The following is a 20,535-nucleotide window of genomic DNA, read 5'->3' as shown; positions in this document are numbered from 1 at the left end:
AACGATGACCTCTATGAAGAAGCTTGCATATGTCAAAATGAAATTTATCTCAAGAATTTTGCATTAGGAACACCTTGAATTGAATTAATAATTTTGTATTAAAAATAAAAAATCGTGGAGGTTGAAAAAAAAAATGGAGGATTAAAAAAAGAGGGAATATTTTTAGGAAAAAAAAATATTAATGAATGGTGTTGTGGTGAATGAATTCACCTCAAGTTTCTATATATTACAAACTTTCCATATATTGTTAGGTTAGTAATTTAAGGGAGGTCTAATAAACAAATTTGTAAGTAAAAGGGAGGCGTAAAGAGCATGAGAGGATTTGAGAGAAAATTTGGAGGCTCCAATAAAAACTCGTATTATTTTTCACTTACCAAGATCGGACTGACCCAATGTCATGGGTTTGGTTTTTTTTTTAGCACTAACCAATTCCATTAGCTAATTTTCAAAAACCGAATCAGCTAGATATTTCAAAAACTAGCATCTTAGTTTTAAGATATTGAGATTAGCTCAAGCAGTGTGAGAAGATTGAGAATCGAATGAAGACTAGATCAAGGGTTCGATTTCCTTCTGATAACACCAAAAAAAAAAATCTCGGTTTCAGACTTTCAGTTTTATACTGTTGGAAGGGACTGTGGGATAGTGACAAAAAAAAAAACAAACAAACAATGTAGTTCACTTTATGGTAATTGGGTTGGAGTCGGTAAAATAGTTTGAGTTGGACCCAACCCAAAATGACTCTGATGAGTCTGATCACCAGTCGACAGGTTCATTTGAAATTGGGGGAAATGCTCTGCAGTCGCCACTCGCCACTAAGCAAACTGAAACACTTGAAAGATGTCGGACGCTCTCTTCTCTCGGCGGCGGAAACAAGTAGTTCTCTCCGGCACCGCACCTAGCTCCGAGACTGTTGATTTAGATTGTGTCATCGTCGAGATCCTTTCACGGCTACCGGCCAAATATCTGCTCCGATTCCGGTGTGTGTGCAAAGCATGGCGGGCCTTGATCTCCGATCCTTATTTCATCGGAAAGCACCTGAGCCGCATCAACACCAAAATCAGCACCAGCTACTCTCTCCTGTAGACTATATACAAATAAAGAAGAAAGTCAAGGTCAAGTCAACAGAGAAGCAAAGTCAGCCAAATCCACAATAACTCCTGACACATGTCCAGTTGTAATTAGTCATCAAATTGTTAGTAGTCTGTTAAGCAAAACAGAAAGTGGTTTAGCTCGTTAATCACACTAGCTTAGAGTCTAAGCAATAGTCATCTACTCATATATAAATACAATATGTAATGAGACAGCTGTAATAGTCAAGTCTAATCAATACAACTTCGTCTTCTTTCTTCAACCTTTTCTCTCTTCTGCTCTCATCCCTAACCCCAGATCTACTTTCAGCATCTCCTACTCAAAGAACAAATTTTCCGATCTGCAGAGTACGAAGAAATATTGAAGAGTTTGAGCCGTGATGGTCCTCTTCCGAGCAGAAGGCTTGATTTTCCGGTACTTGAGCCACCGTTTGTTAATCGAAATATTGTAATCGTTGGCAGTTGCAATGGCTTGATATGTGTAATACTTGATTTTGTTACTGAAGAATCCTTTACCTTTATGTTATGGAATCCTTGTACCGGAGAATACCAGGTGCTACCACAGCCTCCCGTTCATGCCTCCCGAGAATGTTTTTTCGGGTTCGTTTATGATTCAACCACTGATGATTACAAAGTAATACTGGGAAGCTATAAATCTGGTTATGGCTTTGTTGAAAATGTTGAATATGTTGTTGCTGTCTTTATGCTAAAAAGGGGTTCATGGCGGAAGCTTGAAAGGCTCAACAGGTATTTCGGGGTGAGTTGTGAAGGGTGTTTAGTTAACGAAGCTCTGCATTGGGTACTGAAGGAAAAGGAAGATGGTTGGTTTATTGATTTAAAAATAGTGTCATTTGATTTAGCGGAGGAGAAATTTCATGAGATTCCATTCCCTTATCCTCCCAATCCAAGTGACAGGCAGGGTTTTATTGCCCAAGTTGGAGTTCTTAATAATTGCCTAACTCTAGAGTTTATGACCATGGGTGACAGAGGTGGGTGGAATTTTCAGATGTGGGTGCTGAAGGACTATGGAGTCAAGGGATCTTGGACTGAAGTCACAAGCATCCCTTCAGAGGTTGTAGATGATGAGTATACATGCATGGCATGCATTTCTGATAATGGCGAGATTTTGATGCAGCTGGAAGTTGCAGGCCCCTTGGCATTATATAATCCCAAGGAAAAGACATATAAGACTCTCATGGGCTATGGTGGTTACTGGTATGAAACTGCTACTTAAATAGAAACTTTAGTTTCACCATTAACCGGCAGTACTGGCGCAGTCATGTGAGAACAACCCAACGTGTCACCTTCATCGCATTCCTTTTGTATGAGATGTTGAAGTCATATGCGTGTCTATGTTTTGCTCGTTCTGTATGAGATGCTGTAGTAGGTTTTTCCTCAGCTCACTCAATGTCTTATAATCCAATGATAGTTAGAGTTAGAGGTAGTTAGGAGTGCCACTTTTAGATTCAAGTTTTACCTCAACTGTTGGTACTTGAGTCATTACTTCGGAGGTGAAAACTGAAACTGATTAGGACTCTCTGGATTAACTATAACTTGTGCTGTAAAGATGACTCGCATTGGTAAAACTTTTTATGCGGTATGCCTTTGCCTCTTTATGTTGGCTACTCAATTTTCAAGTTCTATTTGCCCCTTATTTTTGGTGCAACTGCATGCCTTTTCAGAATGCAGCATGGTAAGCTTCATTTATGTTTTGATCTATATAAATAAGAAAGAAAAGTATTCATTCCCCTTGAGTCAGAATCACCTTCCTTATTTCTTCCCGAACTTTCACTTTCCTTTTCTTTGGATTTCACTTTTGGTGTTGCAAGTTTATAGCTATTTACTGGTGCTTATAATATTTGCATCTATTTGTTCTGTGACAAGATGATGCGTGTATGAGCTTATCCTTCCCACTTTTTTTTTTTTTTTTTAACTATGAATTTATCATGTCAATTTAAAGCAGGTAATCTTCGAGAGTGTTGATATGTATTAACCTGCTCCACATAGAGCATTCTTAGTATGATGTCAATCTATTTATTTGAGCCTGTTTCTATACCCTACTATTTGTTTCAGCTGCATAATTGGGGAGTTTAACCTGCTAAATTTCACAAGCATGATTTAGTTATCTTGTGTTTGCAAGTGATAGTGTGATGAATAGACACATTTCTACTTTACAAGTTTGACATGGACTATGCATTTTTAAGCTGTCTAGAGTCGGAAACTTGGAATTTAAATGGTCTTAGTAAAGTCAGAAGTTTGATCAGGATTTCTTGAATCTCACTCCTCTTGTGAAATTTGGAACCACTTTTGTTCATAAAAAGTTTAGGTCTCTGTTACCTTGATTTCTACTGATATTTTACCATGAATCTCTTAACACATTCTTCTGTATGATATTTTGATGCAATTGATACCTGTCTCGCAAAATCATACTGTATATATGAATCACTTTTATATCTCCCTTTTGTGTTTGTATAATTAGAATGTTCCATCTTATCCCTATTATTTTGTTCAACTGCATAATTTTTTGGAATTCAATATTTTGACGTAATATTCATTCCCAAGAACTTTTTTTTGTCAAAATCACCTTGTTTATTTCTTCCTGAACTACATTCAACTTCTTCTTTTTTCCTTTTTTTTTTTTTTGGAATTTACGTTTATATGATGTAAAGTTTATAGCTATTTTACAAGATAGACTCCAGGTGCGTATGTTGTAGAGTTTCTAACACTGTGTCATGCTTTGCTATACTTTGCCTACTCCTTTCATACATTTTCTGCCTTTTGTTTTTACAAACCTTGTTCTGTTTATACTCTTTGAAACACACTATAAGGCAACCAAAGAAGCAAGTAGATATTCATTGTAATCCCTAATATCTGGTTTCAGCTGCAGGAATTTGGTGTACTTGAAATGCTAGAGTCACGAACTGCTATAACATTCATTCAGCTATCTTGTGTTTGTGAGTGAATAGTGTTGTTGAATATAAGGATTTCTACTTTAGAATAGTTCATGCATCCTTAATCTGTTTTTTAATTTTGATGCTGGTTAGAGTTGGAATATATATGCTCACAGTAATGTTGGAAGTTTGATCATGGTTACTTGAACTCGTTCTAGTCTGAAAATGTTGGAAACCTTTTTTGCAGTCTTACAAATACCCATTCACTCCTATATGGTTAATTGGTATTTATCTTTTTTCATAAACAAGTATAAGGAACCAATATTTTGTAAATGGATATGTACAAAAATATTTCCAGGTTGTCACAAAAACCCATTGTTTTGGAAAAATGAGTTTTGAAGACAGACATAAGCATCTCCAACAGTAGAATTTATTTCTTAGTTAAATTTAGCTAAACTTGTGAATTATAGCTATTGATTTAACAATGTTGCTCCATCAATGATAGCTATTTGTAAGTGATATATTATGTTTCATCGAATCGTAAACTGACATGTGGACAAAAGAGGAGAGAGAAATATAACTTTTGCTTTAGCTATGTAGGATTCTCTAGCTAAATATAGCTAGCCAATTTAGCTAAAGTTAAATATAGCTAAGCTATAGCTAGTCTGTTGGAGCTGAATTTTGCTTCAAAAATAGTTAAATATAGCTAAAAATTAAATTCAGCTACTCTGTTGGAGATGCTCTAAGGAGGCGGCAAATAAGGGTTTAGGATCCAATCGGGTTTAGTTGGAGTTAGCGTCAATTGCGGTGGGGACTGAGAAGGTGAAGAAGAGAAAGTTAATTTCAGTTGAGGCCGACGGAGGCTCACCGTGCCTTGGATATGGTTGACGAGAGCAGTAATTGCTTTAGTGGAAATAAGGGTTTGAAGGCAGACACAGAAGGAGGCGGGCAAATAAGGTTTGGGATTTGATTGACTTACCAAATAAAAAAAGAGAAAAAAAAATTGAATTATAGTAATAAAAATTACGGAGGTTATGAATAGAGAAAAATGTTTGTCAATAACACCATCCGTTAAGCCAGGGCCGGTCCTGAAGTTGTGGAGGCCTGGAGCAAAAATCTAAATGAGGCCTTACTAATTCCAAAATAAAAAAATATATTATAAAAATTTGGTCAAATTAATATAAGAAGGCAAATAAAAATAATATATAAGAATCAAAAACATAATAGATAGGAAAATTAGCCGAAAAAGAAATGAAAAGACATGAGAATGTAAAAAGGAAAAGCAAAAATATATGAAAAAAAAAAACATAAATAAAAGAGAGATTACTACAGATCAAACACAGGTCATAGGTGGAAAATGGCTAGTGACTTGGCCAACTAGACTACTTCGCGTTTCATTAAATTGTTTGACATTTTTTGTTCATATATGTTATATACACATATTCTGAGATCTGAGGCCTCCCGAGATTGGAGGCCTAGTGCGGCCGCACCACTTGCACTACCTCAGGGCCGCCCCTGCGTTAAGCAATCTTTCTAAATAAGGGAGATTATGTCTATTTACCTCATTTTTAGATATTTTTTGCGCACTTATCCCATTAAGTTTTTTTAATTCTCTTTTATCCAAAACATTTTCTAAGGAGGTCTTCTCTAATACCCCATTAAGATTTTTTTTTTGTTTTTAAATTTTTTTTAATACCATTTTACCCTCACCCCTTGTTACTTAGAGAGAGAGAGAGAGAGAGAATGGAAGAGAGAGAAACCATAGAAGACTTTGCCGGAGCTCCGTCACTGGCTGCAGGAGTCCGGTCACTGGTCGTCGTCCACCGAAATTTTCAGAAAATCTCATCGGAAAGTTTTTTGGCCCCCAATAGACATCTATTGCCCCCTAAGAACAAGTTCACCCGTAGTCAAGAAAAGGCAAAGTCGAGAAGTCAAGAATTCGACCAGTCAAGTTACTATTCATTGCCACTGGGTTTACACCCGTTGTTTTTCTTGCCTTGTCAAAACTGTTCACACTCACTGTTCAAGTAATTTTCACTGTTCATCAGTGGTGTTACTATTTAAATTCACTGTTCATTTTTACAGTTCATCGGATTTTAAAAAAATAAATTTTAATTCCTAGTCGTCAGATCTTCTTTTACTGTTCCTTCTGTTCGATCCAGATTTGTTGATCGTTGGGTTCAAATTCCCAACCCCGCCAACAGCTATCAGCCACGTGCGCCCACAATGGGCAATTAATTGTCGCTACGTGACAAAAAACCGAATCACAGATGATGTTGGACGTGGCGCTCCCCCATTAGTCTGTGCTCTTCATGCCCTCTCTCTTTCGCGTCTCTCTCTGTGCGGCCCCTGTGACGTCAGCCACGTTCGACTGCGGGCCGAGCTGGCAGCCGGCCAAGCCTGGGCAAGAAAAAAGGCATGGGCTTGGAATAAATCTTAGCCTTGGTCAAAGAAAGCCAATGTTTGTCTGGTTGAAATTGGACCGGTGGAGGGGAAAATAGTTTCTTACCCAGTCACCACATCATCATTCCATGACTTTGCCCGGTCAAGAGCAGATCGCTGGACTTGCTCTAATAGAGGGGCAATAGACCTCTATTGCCCCCCAATAGACGTCTATTACCCCAATAGTCTATTGCCCCCTAATAAACGTCTATTGCTCCCAATAGACGACTATCAGCCATGTATTGCTCCTAATGGACGTCTATTTCCCCCTACTAGAACTTTCGGTTGCCGGAATGAGAACTAATCTTCCTAAAATTGGACAAATAAAACTTTGATTAAACCAAAAATCAAAGAGATTATATCAATTTAAAAATGTCTATTGCCCCCTAATAGACATTCAAAACTTTTTTTCCTTTCCCTCTGCCCCATTACTTAAAAAAATATATATATATAAAAAATTCTGATTTGGGCACCGAAGTCAACAAATCAAAATTCTCTCTCCCTACCTCGAACATCCGATCAGTCCAAGATGCCAATCTCAGCTTCCGGTAAGGCGTCCCCGGAAGCTTCTCCAATCTCGGTGATCATCCGGTCGGCGATGTTGCGGAGGTCAATCACTGCATCGGAGGGGATGAGATCGAGCTCCCGGATGCTACTGGTGGACCTGTAGTTCGAGGTGTTCTGCAAATCGCAGTCATTGTCGACGGAGAAGTCGTCGACTTCGAATTCGGAGCTGTGGTCAACGGAGAAGTGGTGGCTGGAGGAGGAGGAGCTGTGATTGGCGAGGGAGTCTGGCTCGATGGGGGATGTGTCATCTTTCTGACTCCGACGAGGAGGGAGAGGGAGAGAGAGAGAGAGAGAGAGAGAGAGAGAGAGAGAGAGAGAGAGAGAGAGAGAGAGAGAGAGAGAGAGAGAGAGAGAGAGAGAGAGAGAGAGAGAGAGAGAGAGAGAGTAGCTCCGACCGAAGCTTCAGCTTGGACGCCATCGTCGCATGTCGTCCAAGGTCGTGATGCCGGAGTTCGATGTCGCACTGGAGGTGATGCCGGAGTTCGACGCCATCGGAGAGAGAGAGAGAGAGAGTCGTGCTGGAGAGTTGAGTGTCATAAAATGTAGCTTGTTAATTATGTCAAGGGCAAAACTGTCAGTTTGCTTGAAAATAGGGTAAATGAGAATAAAAATTTGTTGCTGGGATAAGTGGACTAATTTTGGCCAATTTTAGTGCTTTTGGTCAAGATCCCTTTAAATAATTTTTGTGTAATTGTATTGTAAGAGAACTAAATTTTCACTTATTCGTGTTTAAATAATTTTTGTGTAATTGTATTGTAAGAGAAGTAAATTTTCACTTATTCGTGTTAAACAGAAAATCTAACCAAGTTTGGCCGATCAACAAATGAATCTAGATGTTTGCAACGTGACATTCTGCTTATTATATTGCAATCGATCAATTTTGATTAATTTGACTCTAGTTGAGAAAAAATTTCTAGTTTAATTTACTTCTCTTTACTTGTAATACCTCATTTATCCATCCTTCTCTCCATAGAGTGATAAGAGTAGAGTTAAGAACAGCGAAAGGCTTCTTACTCCTTTTTCCGATTCTCATTTTCAATCGTGAAATGCTTTACGCTTCTCAGCTGCTGCCACAGAGCAACACTTAACATGTCGGACGCTCTCTGCACTCGGCTGCAGCAACAACTGGTTCTCTCCGGTACCGGACCCAGCTCCGAGTCTCTTGATTTCGACGCCGTCATCGTCGAGATCCTCTCATGGCTGCCTGCCAAATCTCTGCTCCGATTCCGGTGCGTATGCAAAGCATGGCGGGCCTTGATCTCCGATCCTTATTTCATCAGAAAACACCTCAGCCGCATCAACACCAAAATCAATAGCAGCTACTCTCTCCTTTTTATGGATAAGGAGAACTCCAGTTCCCGATCCATAGACTGTGAAGCATTATTCAAGTGTTCAAGCCATGTTGATGGTCCCGTTCCGAGCAGAGAGCTTGATTTTCCGGTAATTGATCCGCGGTTTGAATTTGAGTTTATTGAGATAATTGGTTCTTGCAATGGCTTGATATGTCTACTAATTGATTCGGATAGTTTAGTCTTTATGTTATGGAATCCTTGCACTAGAGAATCCAAGGTGTTACCGGAACCTCCTTCTGAGCTCTACCTAAAGTTTTATGGATTCGGTTATGATTCCACAACCGATGATTACAAGTTAATAGTGGGATTTTCTGCTTCCAGTGCCGGTGAATATGTTGCTTTTGTTTTTACATTAAAAACGGGATCATGGAGGAAGGTTCAGAGCCTGAACCAGAATTTTAGGGTGCTTTGGAATGGCTGTTTGGTAAACGAAACTCTACATTGGGTATTAAATGAACGGGATGAGTTTCGTAGGGTGATTGCTTCCAAGTTAGTGTCATTTGACTTAGCCGAGGAGAAATTTCATGAGATTGCATTCCCATATTTTCCTAATTCTGTTGACAGATGTAATTTGGTTGCAAGAGTTGGAAATATTAGAAATTCTTTAATCTTACACTGTGGACCCATCTCGACCAGACCCATCTCAACCAGTTCTAGGTTAGATTTTAGGATTTGGGTGATGAAGGAATATGGAGTCGAGAAATCCTGGAATGAAGTCATGAAAATCCCTTCAGAGATTCTGCCCGGTGATCATTTTAGGTGCGAGAGGCCTTTATGCATTTCTGATGATGGTGGATTGGTGCAGCAACTTTGATTGATGTCTTTAATGTATATGACGATCGCTGCTTCTTTACATTATACAATCCGAAGGAAAAGACATGTAGGAACGTTACTGACAATTGCGTGTCTAAACCGGCAACTTATGTAGAAACTTTAGTTTCCCCATTAACAGGCAGTGGCGTGTGAAACAAACATTGTGAGATGCTGAAGAGGTTTTTGGGATGACAGGAACTGATTTATGTACACCAATGACACCCTGTGAAACCTACATGCTGAGATCAATCTCATTCCTGATTTCTATTGAATATAATGGGGATTTATTTTTTCATGAATCTTTCAAACCTTCCTTTAGTTCTGTAAGATATTTTGATGCAGTTGGTATGAATCATTGTTGTATCTCCATTTTGTCTGCGTATATAAATATATATATATATATATATATATATATTTGTTATATATATTTTGGTATTACTTGTGGATAAAACACTTGTCTGAATGTTTTAAGTTCTTAGCCATTTTAGACGACTCCAGGTACCTGCACCCTGTGCAGCAATTTGTTTATGTGACCAACACAATAGTCTTGATCTTCCCTCCACCATTTTGTTTCAATGAAGATGTGTCAGATTTCTTTGAGCTCGAGTTTTTTGTTGTTGTGATTTTAGTAGCATTAGCTTGAAAGGAGAGAGATACTGGTTTGCATAACTGACCGGCTATATGATTAACTGGAATATAGGTAAGTACTGTTCATGGACTCTTAATTGTCACATATGTTGGTAGGCAAGTAGTTGTTACTATGGAAGTACAACAGCAAAGAAGCACATTGAAGCTAAAGGTGAAACAAACTAAGCGAGAGCATGCAGGAGCTCCATCCTACAACAATACAAGAAGTAAAGAGGAAGACGGGCATGCAACCCAGTGCTCTGTAAGGTTACAAAAGCTGTGCAATCCGCAGCTTGGTTAGCCTTTCTGGAGGAAGGGTGTGGGCAACTGCAATTCCCATTTCAAGTGCCAACTCTTTAGCCATCAGGGGAATGCCGCCTCATGCAGAGGTATTCGTCTTTCAGAAGACCACATTGAAGTGTGTCCTGGTCTCAAGTAGCATCAGTAATGACCTTGAAGGAAGCTGTAGGTGGTGGAATCGTAAGCTTTCTCGTTTTAATTTCCGACGTTGTTGATATTGCATATTGTATAAAGGATTCGGGATGCACATTCTAAATTTCCCAAAGAATAAAGCCAACTGCAACGAATAGCTCATCACTTCTCGGTGCTGTTGCACATTCTCTAACCACCAATCAATAGAGCTTACCAAAGTAATCCACACTTCAAACATTTCAAACTTCAGTAATTGTAATTGTAAAAGTATTAGATTTATAAGTAGCATTCATTACTCATTAGTTAACCTTGATTCTTTTTTTTTTCCCCCGAACAATCAGTGGTTAATCTTCATACACAACCATCCAATTGCTTAACTTTCAAATTTATAATTTATAATTACTGACAACTAGGGATGAATTCGATGCATTTGGATTTTGAGTCTCAAACTGAATTTGCCAGATATTTCAAGAACCAACGTCTCGATAATCCTTGGGGCTAGGTGGTGATGGAGCCATGGAGGGTTGAGAAACAGGGTAAGACTCATAGGTAGGGCTTGTCAATTCTGACACGACTCGAAACCCGCACGAAATAAAGTAGGTTGAACCCGCACGATTAAAAAGCGGGTCAGCTATGGGTCAATCCTTCATGACCCATTTTATAAACGGGTTAGCCGCGGGTCAACCTGGCAACACGAAGTGAATCCGTATAACCCGATTATACTATACTTCTTCTTGAAATTTTAGACGTTGGGAGTATTTGATCCTACGATTGGACAATTTGAAATATTTTGCTTCATCAATATTGGATTGAATTTTTTTTAGTTAAATGGGTCGCAATGTTAACCCTTAAATCAGTCATTTTGTCCAACACGATACGACCTATTTATTAAATAACAAATTACATTGACAAAATGTGACTTAACAAATACATCCTCTAAAGATTGAATTAAACATATAAAGACTAAATCTTACAAATAAGGACAATGTGCTCTCCACTTGCCACATGTCATGAGTTAATTTACTTTTTTACCTTTAATTACTTTTTTTGACTTCTAATCCCCTTATGTTACTTTTGTTTTTTTTTTTTTTCTGAGAATAATTCTTTATGTTACTTTTCTTTTTAGAATAATTCTTTTATGTTATTTTTTTTCTGAAAATTAACCGTTTATGTTACTATTTTTTTTCCTTGAGAATAATCCCTTTATATTACTTCACAAAACCTCACTCTCCTACTATTCTCATCTCATCATCTACTACTACTGCACTCATACTCGTCCAGTTTTGCTACTCGTTTTCTGTTACTGAACTCGTCATCGTCCAATCCTGCTACTGCACTCATACTCGTCCAGTTCTGCTACTCTTGTTCTGCTACTGCACTCATACTCGTCCAGTTCTTCTACTACACTTGTACTCGTGTTCTGCTACTGCACTCGTTCAATCCTGCTACTACACTCGCTGCACTCATACTCGTTCAGTTCTACTACTACACTTGTACTCGTGTTCTACTACTGCACTTGCCATCATCTAATTCTGCTACAGCACTCGTCTAATCCCGCTATTGCACTCACTGCACTCATACTCATACAGTTCTGCTACGGCACTTGTACTCGTGTTCTGCTACTGCACTCATTATCGTCTAATCATGCTACTTCACTCTTTATCATCTAATCCTGCTACTACACACATACTCGTCTAGTTCTGCTATTGCATTCTTCCTTATCTTGATTTAAGAGTTTGATAATGAAGGACGCGACAAAACTAGTGTGGAAATTTTTGGGGAATTTTTCGGATACTCGAACTAATTTTTATGAATTTTAGCAGTTTTAAATTAAAGAAATTATTTCAGAAAATAAAAAAATTTCTAGCCCAATCTAGTCCGTGTATTATCTCCATAGCTTGATATCAACCATTGAGATCAAGAATATAGTGGCTGGAATAGGACCGAGCACACCAGATTTTACCAGAAGCTTCAAGCTTCTTCGACCTGATCGAGGACCCGCGACCCAAATCATGATCCGACCGGAATTCTTTGCTCCGACCACCTCCAGCCTGGAAACCTGTCGCATTCGTTTCTTCACTTCGTCGCCGTCACGCCTGTGATTGTGCTTCGTCTGATCATGCACCGTGGATGGAGTACGAACGCCGGAAAGAGAATAGCAGCTCCGACGGGTTTTGCATTTTCCAGAGCTTCGAGTTGGACTCCCGAAATCTAACCTGAGATAGACCACGGGCACCGAGCTGTGGCAGTGTCCGGAGTGGACGAGGCGAAGTTGAACAAGAATTGAGAGATCTGTCCTTGAAGCCTTTCTGATGAGAGATGAGAGAAGAGAGACAAAAGAAGTTTCTGATAATGGCATTGCAGTAATTTTAATGAAAAATTGTATTAATTCATAATTACACATGAAATTCAAAGGTTAAGTCTATTCCATTCTCTTTGGGCTTGGGCTTTGTGTCCTTAATTGTATAAATCTAATACAAGATGAGGTTTCTATTTTTATAAATTTGGTCTGTTACTTATATGTAATTTTCTATTTATTAAATGGGTTAAGCAGGTTAGAAATGGGTAATCCGTTTAATAAATAGGTTGGGTTTGAGATTAAATTTTTGATATGATTATTAAGTGAGTTGGGTTTAAGTTTGTCTCTTGTGACACAACAAATACCTTGACCCGACCCGACACGACCCATTGACAACCCTACTTAGGGCTGTAAGTAGGCTCGATACAGCTCGTGTTCGACTCGTATTCGGCTCGATTTTAGCTCGTTCGGCTCGTGCTCGTAAGATAAATGAGCCGAGCTTGAGCTCAATATTAAGCTCGACAAAAAAACGAGACGAGCCGAGCTTGAGCAAGGATATATTCGGCTCGTCTAGCTCGTGAGTAGCTCGTATTTTCCATGAATAGCTCGAGCTTGTTAAAACTCGGCTCGTTTGTTAAAGCTCGACTAATGAATATTTATACTATAAAAATATAATTTTTCTAATCTCAATTCTTCAATTATTTTTATTATATTCATTTTCAATTGGAAGAGAATATGAAAATTTAAATAAAATTTATTATAATAAATAACAATACTTGTGCATCAATTAAATCAAACCATAGCAACCACTATAAAAAGAAAAAAAAATTGAGATCTTATTTAATTACTTTAAGTGCAATTTTGAGTTGGATTCATCATTTTGAGTTTATTCTAGACAATAAAAGGTATTTGTATGATGGTTAGGCATCAAATTTGGATTATTATTTTAAATTTTCTTTCTATCTTTTTTATTTTTTAAATTTAAAGTCAAATGAGCCAAGCCGAGCCTATTCAAGCTCGAGCTCGTCCAATAAATCAAGCCGAGCCGAGCCTAGCTCGGGCCTAAGAAAAATATTCAAGCCGAGCCGAGCTTGAACATGAAAAAGAAAATTCAAGCTTTAGCCCGGCTCGAGCTCGATAAAAAACAAATGAGCCGAACATGATCACCTTAGTATTCGCTCCGACTCGGCTCATTTACACCCCTAACCCTACTCCTAGGTGCGATTCAATGTAACAAAAAGTTTGATATTGTTTCTCGTTAGAAAATAGATGGTTTTGCCTTTGATTAATTCACCCTAGCAGCTACTACAGACTGCGTGGTGTCTGAAAAAAAAAAAAAAAAACGTGTTGGTAATTGGGTTGGACTTGGTAAAATAGTTTGAGTTGGACCCAGCCCAAATAACGATGAACACTAGTGAAAAGTGAGGGAAATGCTATAGGATTCTCTGCAGTCGCCACTAAGCAAACTGAAACACTTGAAAGATGTCGGACGCTCTCTGCACTCGGCGGCAGAAACAAGTAGTTCTCTCCGGTACCGCACCTAGCTCCGAGTCTGTTGATTTAGATTGTGTCATTGTCGAAATCCTGTCACGTCTACCGGCCAAATCTTTACTCCGATTCCGGTGTGTGTGCAAAGCTTGGCGGGCCTTGATCTCCGACCCTTATTTCATCAGAAAACACCTCAGCTGCATCAACACCAAAATCAGCACCAGCTACTCTCTCCTTATCAGAGATAAAATTTTCCAATCCACAGAGTACGAAGCAATATTGAAGTTTTTGAGCCATGATGGTCCTCTTCCAAGCAGAAGGCTTGATTTTCCGGTACTGGATCGACTGGTTATTGTCTCTAGGATTTTAATAGTTGGCAGTTGCAATGGCTTGATATGTCTAATACTTGATTTTCATCATTTTCTAATGGAAGAATCCTTTACCTTTATGTTATGGAATCCTTGTACCGGAGAATACCGGGTCCTACCACAGCCTCCTGTTCATTCCTCCCGAGAATGTTTTTTCGGGTTCGGTTATGATTCAACCACTGATGATTACAAAGTAATACTGGGGAATAGCTATAAACCTGGTTATGAATATGTTGTTGTCTTTATGCTCAAAAGGGGTTCATGGAGGAAGATTGAAAGGCTCAACAGGTACTTCGGGGTGAGGAGGGTAGGGTGTTTAGTTAACGAAACTCTGCATTGGGTATTGAAGGAAAAGGAAGACGGTAGGTTAATTACTTCAAGGATAGTGTCATTTGATTTAGCGGAGGAGAAATTTCATGAGATTCCATTTCCCTATCCTCCCGATCCAAATGACAATGGGTTTTTGATTGCCGAAGTTGGAAATCCTTGTAATTGCTTAACTCTAGTCTTTCAAACCGTGTATAGTGATGTTGCTGGCAATTTAAAGTTGTGGGTTATGAAGGAGTATGGAGTCAAGGAATCTTGGACTGAAGTCATGAACATCTCTCCAGAGGTTATGGATGAAGATGAAAACATCCCTTTAGAGTTTTTGTATGACGGTGAACCGTATACATACAAGGCATGCATTTCTGATAATGGCGAGATTTTGATGCAGCTGGAACCTATAGGCACCTTGGCATTATATAACCCAAGGGAAAAGAAATATAGGACTGTCATGGGGTATCCTGATTACATGTATGAAACTGCCCCTTATATAGAAACTTTAGTTTCACCAGTAACCGGCAGTACCGGCGCAAGTGTGTGAGACCAACACAGCAACTCCCCTTCACTGCACTCCTTTTGTTTGATATGCTGAAATCGTATGCCGTGTTTTTGTTTTGCTCCTTCTGTATGAGATGCTGAAGTCATATGTCACGTTAGGTTTTGCCACTGGTCACTCAATATCTTCTAATCCAATGGTTTTTAGAGATAGTCAGGCGTGCCACTTTTATGATTCAAGTTCTATCAAAACTGTCTGTATTCGAGTCATTACTTCTGAGGTGAAAACTGAAACTGATCATTACTCTTTAGATTAAATCTAACTTTTGCTGTAAAGATGACTCGCATTGGTGAAACTTCTGTATGCGGTATGCCTTTGCCTCTTTTATGTTGGGCTATTATCATGCTTTTAACGTAAATGCTACTCAAATTTCAAGTTTTGCCCCTAATTTTTGGTGCAACTGCATGACTTTTTGGAATGTGGCCTGGTAATCTTCATTTATGTTTTTATCTATATTAATAAGAAAAAGATACTCATTCCCCTAGAGTCAAAATCAATTTGCTTATTCCTGCCCAAACTTCTCTCTCCTTTTTTGGGTTTCACTTTTAATCTTGCAAGTTTATAGCTATTACAAGACAGACTGCAGGTGCATATAATATTTGCATCTAATTATATGGTAAGATGCTGTGCTTATCCTTTTCACACTATGTTTTTAACAAAGCAGGTAGTCTTCAAGATTAACGTCCTCCACATAGAAGCATATTTAGTATTATGTCAAATCTATTTATTTGATCCCGTTTCTAAACTCTACTATCTGGTTTGGCTGCATAAATTGGGGAGATTGACATGCTAAAATTTTCATAAGCATGATTTAGTTATATTGTGTTTGCAAGTGCATACTGTGATGAATAGACACATTTCTACTTTAGAAGTTTGACATGGATTATACATATTTAAGCTGTCTTTTGATTTTGATGCTGTCTACAGTTGGAAAATTGGAATTTAAATGCTCTTAGTAAAGTCAAAAGTTTGATTGTGATTTCCTAGGATTTCGTTCACAGGTTATGTCGCTAGTCTTTTGCACCTGGAATACTATATGCAGTAGATACTCTGAGCTTCATGGAAGAATCTTGGGTCATGCCTGCTAATTAAACTAGGTTCTGATACTAGTTTTCTGTTCCTGCAATTGACCATTGATTGTGGTGGCCATATCTTATGTTAGAAATCTAGAATATTGAAGCTACATAGTTTCCTGGCACAATCGTTTCGGTTCATTTCCTTATTCAAGATCTAGAGTCGTTTGTTCAAAAAAAGTTTTGGTCTCTGTTACTTGATTTCTACTGAATATAATTGGGACCTTTACCATGTATCTCTTACACCTTCTTCTGTTTTGATGCGATTGATACCTGTCTCTCAAAGTCATACTTCATATATGAACTATTTTTATGTCTCCACTTTGTCTGTGTATAATTTTTAGATGATACTTGGAATAACACACTTGTTTATTACTTGCCCAAGAATTGCCGCCTTCTTCTCGGAAGAATACTTAATCCAGGTCACTGTTGCAGCAATTTGTTCTGTGTTAAACACTCTTGATCTTTCCTCGGCCACTTCGTTTCAATAAAGTTACGAGTTAAATATAACTCATTGTCAGATTTGTTGGTAAGCTAGTTGGTCAGCTACTATGTGACGTTAATCATATCCAGGTATTGAATGAGCTCTGGTTAGGTTTGGTGTGATCTGGGTGTCCCATGGTTGGTTCAGACTTCATAGGCCACTTGAAATTGCATCGAGTGGAAAATTGAGCAAGATGTGCCTTTGCTTCAAAAACGAACTCAGCCAGCTAGGATGTCGAAGAAGGATGTCTATTTTGAAGGTCTGCTTAGCATTAACAAATTCCCTTCCCTTGTGGGACTTCCATGTCATATAAACTGAAAAATAAGTGAAATGGTTCAAAAAGTTTTAAAAATGAAAGGGATTAATTACGATTACTACTATGCTGACATTTTTTGAAAGATGGAATTGACATCAACTTCTTGCTAATGTTCACATTTTCATCAATCCAATTATGATCGCTTAGTACTCCTCGTATATTCAATGTAAGAAGAATATATTATGATGACAAGTGTACCGTGCTCTTGGCAGCATTGAGTGAAGGCAGTGTGGCAGTTGGGTACAATTTAGTGTGCGGTTGGGTACGGTTGGAGAAAGAAATAGACATTTCATATCATCGGAGGTCTTCAACTTCTGATAAAAAGTCCCATCTAGTTCCTGGGCGGCGGCAAAGGTATAAAAATCAACATGGTTTAGGTTTTGAAATCGCCAAAAGTAATATACGATTGCGGATGCCACTCTCAACAGTCGCCATAAGTAGGAATTTTGGTTAGTATGTTTGACGAACAAGTTGAGCAATTGTTGTAAGGAGAGGCATTTGTTTCCGTCCTATAATGCTTGGTCACTGAATTTGGATATAAATCTTTAAGATATCTAAGTATGCGCTATTCGTGCCAATCTGGCTTTGGAAATTATTAATGAAATCTTATTGTTTTGACGAAATATGCTTTCACAATTAAAAAAAAAAAAGGGTTAATGGCCTTAATTTATCTGTATTGTTATGTTTACATACAAACTAATCAATTTTACTCAATAACATGATAACTTTTCCAAATTTTTCCAATTTTGCGCAATAGAGGAAAAATCATGGGTATCTGATTCCTTAAGCCTAAAAGAAATCATCCAATTAAGGGAATAGTTTCTGGGCTCTTTCCAACCCGAGCCCAATAACTATGATATGCTTTTTTTTTTGGGTAGAAATTGCTATATAAACCCAATAAATGGTTTTGAGGGTTCTGAAGTTGCCACAACTGAAATGGCGGACGGTCAGCAGCAACTCGTTATATCCGAGTCCTATGACTTGAATGTTATCATCATTGAGATCCTCTTGAGGCTGCCCACTAAATCTTTAGTTCGATTCCGGTGAGTATCCAAGGCCTGGCGGGACTTGATCTCAGAATCTTATTTCATCAAAAATCACCTCTCCCACATCGACACCAAAAACATCCTCAACTTGAAGCTCCTTCTCTCAACCAGTCCTCCCCAAGCCATAGACTACGCAGCACTATCCAACATCGCTAGTTCCAAAAAAAAACTTGGAGGTTCTAATAAAAACGCTCATTATTTTTCACTTACCAAGATCAGATTGACCCAATGTCATGGATTTAGTGTTTTTTAGCACTAACCAATTCGATTATCTAATTTTCAAACACCGAATCAGCTAGATATTTCAAAAACTAGCATCTCAGTTTTAAGCCATTGGTGTTAGCTCAAATAATGAGAGAGAATTGAGAATCGAATTAAGACTAGACTAGATCGAGTGTTCGGTTTTCTTCTAATAACACCAAAAAAAAAAATCTCGGTTTCAGTTTTACACTGTCGGAATAGTGACAAAAAAACAATGTACACTTTTTGGTAATTGGGTTGGACTAGGTAAAATAGTTTGAGTTGGACCCAACCCAAAATGACTCTGATCACCAGTCGACAGGCTCATTTGAAATTGGGGGAAATGCTCTGCAGTCGCCACTAGGCAAAACTGAAACACTGGAAAGATGTCGGACGCTCTCTGCAGTCGGCGGCAGAAACAAGTAGTTCTCTCCGGTACCGCACCTAGCTCCGAGTCTGTTGATTTAGATGGTGTCATCGTCGACATCCTCTCACGTCTACCGGCCAAATCCCTGCTCCGATTCCGCTGTGTGTGCAAAGCATGGCGGGCATTGATCTCCGACCCTTATTTCATCAGAAAACACCTCAACTGCATCAACACCAAAATCAGTACCAGCTACTCTCTCCTTATCAGGTCTGAAATTTTCCGATCCGCAGAGTACGAAGCAATATTGAAGTGTTTGAGCCATGATGGTCCTCTTCCAAGCAGAAGGCTTGATTTTCCTGTACTTGATCGACTGGTTTGTATTTCTAAAATTTTAATAGTTGGCAGTTGCAATGGCTTGATATGTCTAATACTTGATTTTGTTACTGAAGAATCCTTTACCTTTATGATATGGAATCCTTGTACCGGAGAATACCAGGTCCTACCACAACCTCCCGTTCATGCCTCCCGCGGATGTTTTTTCGGGTTCGGTTATGATTCAACCAGTGATGACTACAAAGTAATAGTGGGTAGCTCTAGATATGAATTTGTTGTTGTCTTTATGCTAAAAAAGGGTTCATGGAGGAAGCTTGAAAGGCTCAACAGGTATTTCGAGGTGAATTGGCATGGGTGTTTAGTTAACGAAGCTCTGCATTGGGTATTGACGCAAGAGGAAGACGGTTGGTTAATCGCTCCAAGAATAGTGTCATTTGATTTAGGGGAGGAGAAATTTCATGAGATTCCATTCTCCTATCCTCCCGATGCAAATGACAGGCAGGGTTTATTTCCAGATGTTGGAATTCTTTGTAATTGCTTAACTCTAGAGTTTCAGACCATGTATGGCGGAGTTGACAGCAATATAAGCATATGGGTTATGAAGGACTATGGAGTCAAGGAATCTTGGACTGAAGTCCTAAACATCCCTCCAGAGGATTTGGATGAAGGTGAACTGTATACATGCATTGCATGCATTTCTGAGAATGGCGAGATTTTGATGCAGCTGGGAGTTACAGGCGCTTGCCCCATGGCATTATATAATCCGAGGGAGAAGACATATAGGATTGTCATGCACGATCATGATACCGTGGATTGTACTGCTCCTTATATAGAAACTTTAGTTTCACCATTAACTGGCAGTACTAGCGCATGCGTGTGAGACCAACACAGCAACTCCCCTTCCCTGCACGCCTTTTGTTTGATATGCTGAAGACGTATGCCGCATTTATGTTTTGCTCCTTCTGTATGAGATGCTGAAGTCATATATCACGTTTAGGTTTTGCCACTACTCACTCAATATCTTCTAATCCAATGGTTGTTGGCATGTCTGTATTCGAGTCATTACTTATGAGGTGAAAACTGAAACTGATCAGTACTCTTTAGATTAATTCTAACTTTTTCTGTAAAGATGACTCGCATTGGTAAAACTTTTGTATGCGGTATGCCTTTGCCTCTTTATGTTGGGCTATTATCACGCTTTTAACGTAAATGCTACTCAAATTTCAAGTTCTACTTGCCCCTAATTTTTGCTGCAACTGCATGACTTTTCGGAATGCGGCCTGGTAATCTTCATTTATGTTTTCTCATTCCTCTAGATTCAAAATCACTTTGCTTTTTCTTCCCAAACTTTCTCTCCGTTTTTTTTTTAGGTTTTCACTTTTAATCTTGCAAGTTTATAGCTATTACAAGACAGACTGCAGGTGCATAT

At 38.6% G+C, this 20,535-nt stretch overlaps 4 protein-coding genes across 5 annotated transcripts; all 4 read left to right on the top strand.

Annotated features, from left to right (window-relative positions):
• The first annotated feature begins 723 nt into the window (after positions 1–723).
• Positions 724–2,702, top strand: LOC112184931 (F-box/kelch-repeat protein At3g06240). The gene is made up of 2 exons (XM_024323156.2): positions 724–1,075; positions 1,401–2,702. Exons 1-2 carry the CDS (start codon positions 993–995, stop codon positions 2,320–2,322), a joined length of 1,005 nt encoding a protein of 334 aa, XP_024178924.2. The 5' UTR covers positions 724–992; the 3' UTR covers positions 2,323–2,702.
• Positions 2,703–7,835: 5,133 nt separating this feature from the next.
• Positions 7,836–10,403, top strand: LOC112187932 (F-box protein At2g23160). 2 transcript variants are annotated; one of them, XM_024326908.2, is made up of 2 exons: positions 7,836–8,428; positions 9,854–10,403. In XM_024326908.2, the coding sequence occupies exons 1-2, from the start codon at positions 8,078–8,080 to the stop codon at positions 10,079–10,081; spliced, it is 579 nt and encodes a 192-aa protein (XP_024182676.1). In that variant the 5' UTR covers positions 7,836–8,077; the 3' UTR covers positions 10,082–10,403. The 2 variants fall into 2 exon arrangements, with proteins under 2 accessions (XP_024182676.1, XP_040369750.1); XM_040513816.1 differs by having other exon boundaries at positions 7,845–8,428; positions 9,898–10,402.
• A 3,590-nt stretch (positions 10,404–13,993) lies between these two features.
• Positions 13,994–15,232, top strand: LOC112184929 (F-box/kelch-repeat protein At3g23880). Its single transcript, XM_024323155.1, has one exon. It carries the CDS (start codon positions 13,994–13,996, stop codon positions 15,230–15,232), a length of 1,239 nt encoding a protein of 412 aa, XP_024178923.1.
• Positions 15,233–18,711: 3,479 nt separating this feature from the next.
• Positions 18,712–20,335, top strand: LOC112187985 (F-box/kelch-repeat protein At3g23880). Its single transcript, XM_024326973.2, has one exon. The coding sequence runs from the start codon at positions 18,793–18,795 to the stop codon at positions 19,984–19,986; it is 1,194 nt and encodes a 397-aa protein (XP_024182741.1). The 5' UTR covers positions 18,712–18,792; the 3' UTR covers positions 19,987–20,335.
• The last annotated feature ends 200 nt before the right edge of the window (positions 20,336–20,535 follow it).

The sequence above is a fragment of the Rosa chinensis genome, chromosome 2, assembly GCF_002994745.2.
Source record: "Rosa chinensis cultivar Old Blush chromosome 2, RchiOBHm-V2, whole genome shotgun sequence".
Lineage (NCBI taxonomy): Eukaryota > Viridiplantae > Streptophyta > Magnoliopsida > Rosales > Rosaceae > Rosa > Rosa chinensis.
This window is presented reverse-complemented; position numbering and strand designations above follow the sequence as displayed.

Bases quoted from the DNA above. Each gene is read 5' to 3' on its own strand.
- LOC112184931 (XM_024323156.2), top strand. From the start codon at position 993: ATGGCGGGCCTTGATCTCCGATCCTTATTTCATCGGAAAGCACCTGAG. The intron at 1,076-1,400 runs TCCTGTAGACTA...CTACTTTCAGCA, and splicing joins AATCAGCACCAGCTACTCTC to TCTCCTACTCAAAGAACAAA.
- LOC112187932 (XM_024326908.2), top strand. From the start codon at position 8,078: ATGTCGGACGCTCTCTGCACTCGGCTGCAGCAACAACTGGTTCTCTCC. The intron at 8,429-9,853 runs GTAATTGATCCG...ACTGGAATATAG, and splicing joins GCAGAGAGCTTGATTTTCCG to GTAAGTACTGTTCATGGACT.
- LOC112184929 (XM_024323155.1), top strand. From the start codon at position 13,994: ATGTCGGACGCTCTCTGCACTCGGCGGCAGAAACAAGTAGTTCTCTCC.
- LOC112187985 (XM_024326973.2), top strand. From the start codon at position 18,793: ATGTCGGACGCTCTCTGCAGTCGGCGGCAGAAACAAGTAGTTCTCTCC.